The sequence below is a fragment of the Pungitius pungitius genome, chromosome 10 (genome assembly GCF_949316345.1).
Source record: "Pungitius pungitius chromosome 10, fPunPun2.1, whole genome shotgun sequence".
Taxonomy (NCBI): Eukaryota; Metazoa; Chordata; class Actinopteri; order Perciformes; family Gasterosteidae; genus Pungitius; species Pungitius pungitius.
The window spans coordinates 6,777,182-6,782,910 of record NC_084909.1 but is presented as its reverse complement, the minus strand read 5'-3'; the positions used below and the strand labels follow the sequence as shown (position 1 = coordinate 6,782,910).

At 43.6% G+C, this 5,729-nt stretch overlaps 1 protein-coding gene across 1 annotated transcript; it reads right to left on the bottom strand.

Annotated features, from left to right (window-relative positions):
* Positions 1-979: 979 nt before the first annotated feature.
* dlx2a (distal-less homeobox 2a) lies at positions 980-3,076 on the bottom strand. The gene is made up of 3 exons (XM_037489667.2): positions 2,643-3,076; positions 2,129-2,313; positions 980-1,991 (listed from the first exon to the last, which is right to left on the bottom strand). The coding sequence occupies exons 1-3, from the start codon at positions 2,953-2,955 to the stop codon at positions 1,665-1,667; spliced, it is 825 nt and encodes a 274-aa protein (XP_037345564.2). The 5' UTR covers positions 2,956-3,076; the 3' UTR covers positions 980-1,664.
* Positions 3,077-5,729: the final 2,653 nt, after the last annotated feature.

The following is a 5,729-nucleotide window of genomic DNA, read 5'->3' as shown; positions in this document are numbered from 1 at the left end:
TAAATAATGTAGGTCAACGTGCTCTTCTCCAGAGATCAGAGGCTCTGACGTTGGCCTCCTGGTGAGACGTGAGAAATGTTTCCATGATGTTGCATATAGCTCCAGGCTGCCTGGGAACGAGTTCCTCTTGTTAGTTCATAAAACGTCTGGAAAGCGACTCGCTGACTCCACAGAGTCTGAGGAGCCTGTGCTCATTCATACCCACCGTCATCTTCCGATCTCGCATGCCAAGGCGTGTTGTTGTGTCGCTCCCCCCCGCTGCTGGGGCTGCGCCTCGGGCCTCCTCGCCGGCCTGCCTCTGCCTGCCTGAACGAGCCGCGGCTATGCTAATGCTGATCGTGTTGCGGACTGCACCGGGGTAAATAACCCGGGACAGCTGGGGACTTGTCTCGCGCTAGTCCACGTTTCTGATAGCGCATACGCCCCTGGAGCTCGCTAAATAACACAGTGTTTTTGAAGAAATCGGTTTTAATCAACGTGACGTTAGCTACACTCGGGAAAAAAAACACCCACCTAGCTTAAAATTCCACCAGTTTTTACAGCTAAGCTAACGTGGTTGCCGAGCAACGCAACCAGACGGAAGGAAGTGCAATAAGGTTTATCTATGGAGTTAGCTATCGTTAGGTTTGCGTTTATCCGATAATTATATTGCGTCTAAATATTGCGTTTAGATAAAGCATAATAACGGGTTTGCCGCAGGGTCCTTTTAAAATGTCAGATTGTTTTGAAATTTGTAACATTAAGCAAAATTGGCATTTCTGGGAATAAAGCAATTTTAACCAAGCGGTAATTGTACGCTTTATTACGTAACGTCCCAGAAAAGTACTCCGCTCCTGATACGCCGTGGAGGTATCATAAACTCCTTAACCTTAACCAATTGCTGTAAAATAAAGTGAGCTAAAATAAATTTAAAAAATCACGCATTAGGCCCATTAAAATGCATGTGAACAATTGTGGAAGAAAAATAGGCATATTCACAGAAAACATTTTTATTTAAATAACGTCTGGCCATATATAGAACATTGCTAAAATAAATAAGACAAAAATACAATTAAGTGTGATACAAATAGCCTAAATCCGAAAGTAGGACAATCAGTAGCTTAAGGTGGTCAATGGATTTGCACCAATAGCCTAAAAAAAAAAAAGAGTCAAAAGCAACATGGCTATGAAAAAGCTGTGGTAAAATATTTACAAACATGGGTTCACTTACCCCCAAAGGCCTATAATCAAATCAACTCAACAAAAGGAATGGATAAAGATACACAGTTTTTCATCGCACAACAAAATGAGGTCATATTGAAAAAGGCACGATACAGTTAATTTGTGCTACATTTGTGACAGGTCGTCCTGCGATGAATGGCAGAAAAAGCGTAAAAGGAGGCTCGCGCCCAGGCTGTGATTGCTTTGGGTAATAGTGGTTCACTCATCCTTTGACGTAAACTAAATAAATAAATACAAAAATAACTGTAAAAATCTGTGACTACCATAGCGCAAAAACGGACCACGTCCACGAGCCAGTCCGGCTCCCTCGCCTTCTCCTGTGGGTGCGTGCGTGGAACGTTCCGCATGGCGCACTCACGAGGCCTGTAAAATGAAGGTAATGGCATTTTTTTTAATTCACCAGTATTGTCCGATTTAAACCCCCTTTTTTGTTTTTATATTTTTCAGAATATCGTCCCAGCGCTTATGGCGGAGTTGTGGTGGTGCTGGATCAGAGGTGGCTGCAGATGCATCGCAGAGTTCGTGGTGGAGTACCAGGAGTAGTTTGTCAAAAAGGATGAAGGCGCGGACGTGTTGGGGGGGCTGCTGCTCTGAGGTAAATTGGAGTTGACACTGTTCATTCTTTGAGTCTGTGGAAAGTCCCATGCAGTAGTTGGCGGAGAGGCGCAGGGGGGAGATTCGCTTGAAGCAACGTGTTGCTCTGGGACGATTTCTCCACTTTTCCACAACTTCTTGAATTTGGAGCGGCGGTTTTGGAACCAGATTTTGACCTGAGAGACAAATGACAAGCGTGAAATTGATGGATCATCATTTTCCGCCTCAAAAATTCCCGACCGGTTTAATCTCTCTCAGATCGGATTGCAGAGTGGATATCTGAAAGCATATTCATGTTTTTGGATGCACCCACCTGTGTTTGCGTAAGGCCCATCGATGCTGCCAGCTCGGCCCGCTCCGGTAGAGCCAAATACTGCGTCTTTTGAAACCTCCGTTGAAGTGCAGCCAATTGGAAGCTGGAATAAATGGTTCGAGGTTTCCTGACCTTCTTTGGTTTTCCATTAACCATCCGGATTTCTGGCTCGCGCTCTTCTTTTTCTGAGGAAATGTTAATAAAAACAATTCAAGTATGCATGAGGAGTATTTTAATTTCTTCACTTGCATAGAACTGTGCATTATTTTTGCACGGCCATCAGTTCGTGTCTAGTGTTAGTTTTGTGTAGGCTACACCTGATAATGAATTAGGTTTAATTGGATTTGTATATAATAATGAAATCACATGTATATTTCATGTTTCCTTGAGATGCACACTATCTCTATTATGTGCGCATCTGGCAAGATTTCTCTCTTGTCCATTATGTATTATTTATATTCAACTTTCTCTTCGTACAGTTAAATGAGACTAAATCATAAAAAATCGTGTTTACCTGTATCAGCCGGAGGAGGAGAAGTGTTCGAGCCGTACGAGCTGTAAACACCGTAAGATGAGTTGAAACCGAGGTCGTAGGACTTTGTGTTGTACGGCACGGTGCTCGTGGGGTTGCCGTGGTACTGGTAGGAGCCCAGTTGTCCAAATGGAGAGCCGTGGCCAGGCTGCTGGTTGTTGTAATAGCTGCTGTCTGTCGCCGTGGACACTGGCAGAGTCGGGGACTCCTGCGATTTATGCAAACTGTGGTAATTGCTTGAGGTAATCTGGTTCGAATGCATATCAGTATTTAGATTCTCAAAAACCCCGGTCATCTTCGAGTTGGAGCGGATCAGTCTCGCAACCTATACGCGCCCAAAAAAAAAAAAAGAATCACAAAACTGCGAAGCGGAAAGTTGAAAACGCGACTCTCGAATCTTGGGCTGATGACACCTTTTTTCGTGAATCGAAACGCATCCCCCGTGTAAAACTGCGGCAAAAAAAACAAACAAACAGCAGAAGGTGTGTCCCTCTCACAGTGGCCTGTGATTATCTGCTATGGTCGGTGGTGGGAGCACATTTATGAGAGGGGGGGAGAAGCTGCTGTGTCTGAGGCAGCCAATGAGTAGAGGTTGCACGTCTGAATACCCCCCCCCCCCACCTCCCCTCCCACACCCCCCCTTCATTATTTGCTAAGGTCTGTGTGGTAGAGTTTGTCTCTCAAAGCATCTCAGAGGAACCAGAGTTCCTTATAGGTCCAACAGGTCGGGTCCTATAACGCAGACTTTCGTCGGATCTGTGCGTAAAATCGGCCACAACTTCAACACGTGTATTACGTTCACAGCAGTGGAAACCAGTAAAACATTCCCAGGAACTAGTTATCACTCGTGTAGCAGTTGGCCCTCTTCATGTTCATTTGACGCATGTCAGTATACCAGTTTTTGATGTGCTTATTGGTGAAACCAGGCCTCTTTGGTGGAATTTTTGTTTACATTTAAAATAAGCTCAAAATCAACTGAGTCAGAAGGAGTATAGAGAAAACCCGGAGACAGGGGGGAAAGGAGGGATACTGAGGGGTAGGACTAGGTTAAAGAGGGATCTAAATGAGTTGGTACAAAATCAAACAAAATATCGTCACCTTCCTTAAATAATGCCCCTCACTTTGTTGACAAAAATGTTTTTTTTTTGCCTAAATCATCTCTTCATGATGCTGGCCACCTCTGGTAAAATTGATTTAATTGTCATCAATCAATATTCATCTATTGTCCTACACTTTTTGAGTGACATTAATAATCAATATCATATAATCAACTTTTTTGTGTTTTCTGAAAAACCTGAAAAAAATGACGTAGGCCATTATTTTAGGAAGGTGACGATATGACGCTTGAAGGGGCGATTACAGAAAATAACTACAACGCCCCCAGGTGTTGGAAACGGGACCTACCACGTGTCTCCCATGGGCACACAACAAAAACACGAACCGCCACATGAGCAAACTCTCATCTACGTGAGAGAGGTCCACGGAACTCTCGTTGACCAAAACCACTTCCAGTTGAGTCCAAAGTACTGGTGCTGGGTTTAGTTCTTCTCCTGCTGGAGGAGTGCAGAACTTACTGCGACGACAAAGCTGTTGATGCACCTGTGTTCGCGGCCACGGGATGGCAGCATAGTTTAACACAACTCCTGCTGAGTTACTCTGTTTTCCTGCAGGGCCGCTGAGGAGGATGAGAACCAAATAAAGGAATAAAACAACAACATCCTGCGAAATGGGGACCTCGAGCTATTAAAACCTGCTCCTACCTTTATCATAATGCAGCTCAATGGTGATCAACATATCCAGTTGGACACTGTTAATGAATAATCAGATGTTAAGACGATAAAGAAATGCTCCTATAGTCTGAGTACTCCTCCCATTCATGTCCAAAGATAATAGTATGTCCCTTTTCATTTCTTTAGTCTGGGGGAAAAAGACTTCCTGTTTCCATTTCAGCGACTGATTTTTTTTCTTTTCTCAACTGCTCTGCCCATTTACCATCGTAAAGTGCAGCGAGGGCACGACGAGACCCTATAGATCCAGTCCAGGGAGGCGTCTATCTACCCATTGTTTCACTAATGGCGAGCCATCCTCTTTTCCCCATGGGTCAGGGGGGGGGGGGGGGCACATGTCACCGCTCATTAGCGGAGTACAGTCTCTGCATTCAGCTTTCCGGCATCAGAGCCAGCGTGGACAAACATTCTGTTCCTCTCCTTCCCTGTTCTCATAGTTAACTCATTAAGTCTTTTTTTTTTCATTAGGTTTATTTTTATGAAGGGGCAGGGGAGTTCTCTGGTCCTGGAAGGGGGCAACATGTGTTTGTAATGTAAAATATGGAGATGTTCAACAGGGAAATAACAAATGGCAAGTTGGTTGTACGAAAACGGATGTTCTCCCGGAGAATGCACAACGCATCACATTTTTAGATTGTGATCAGGAAGATTTTCACAAGTTCCACAATCTCAGAGTTCAGAGTCAACATCTGGATGCGCCAAAACATCCAATTACAGCAGTGTGTATACTGCATGGCAACGACGTATCACGCTGTTTCTTTCTTTCATGAGATAGTTGCTGTTGCTGCTTAAGTTATTGACTGTCACGCCCAGTTGGCTGATTATCATTTTTAATCCAGAAAAGCAGCTGGTGTAGTGAATCTTCCTACTGTTCAATGACATGGAAATGATGCCAAATGACGGGACCCAGATGTAAGCCGCTTTCATCATGCATTCCAAGTTCCCATTTTTACAGGAGCTTCTCTTGACGGCCTTTAGTCAGAAAGCTTCACATATAAATATATATATATATATATATATATATATATATATATATATATATATATATCAACCTCTTTTGTTCCAGTCCACAGGGTTTCATCTTTGTTCATTGTGGGTGTAAAGAAGGACAAAATGATACTGTCCATAACGGGAGCACTTTCTTTATGTCATCTGCTCTGCAATTAATAATTCAGCCATTGAAATAACTATCCATTATTTAACGTATCTTGACTGGCAAACTGCAACACATGATTGAAGATCGCATCTATTGTGAGTACAAGTACAAACAGAGGCCCCAACT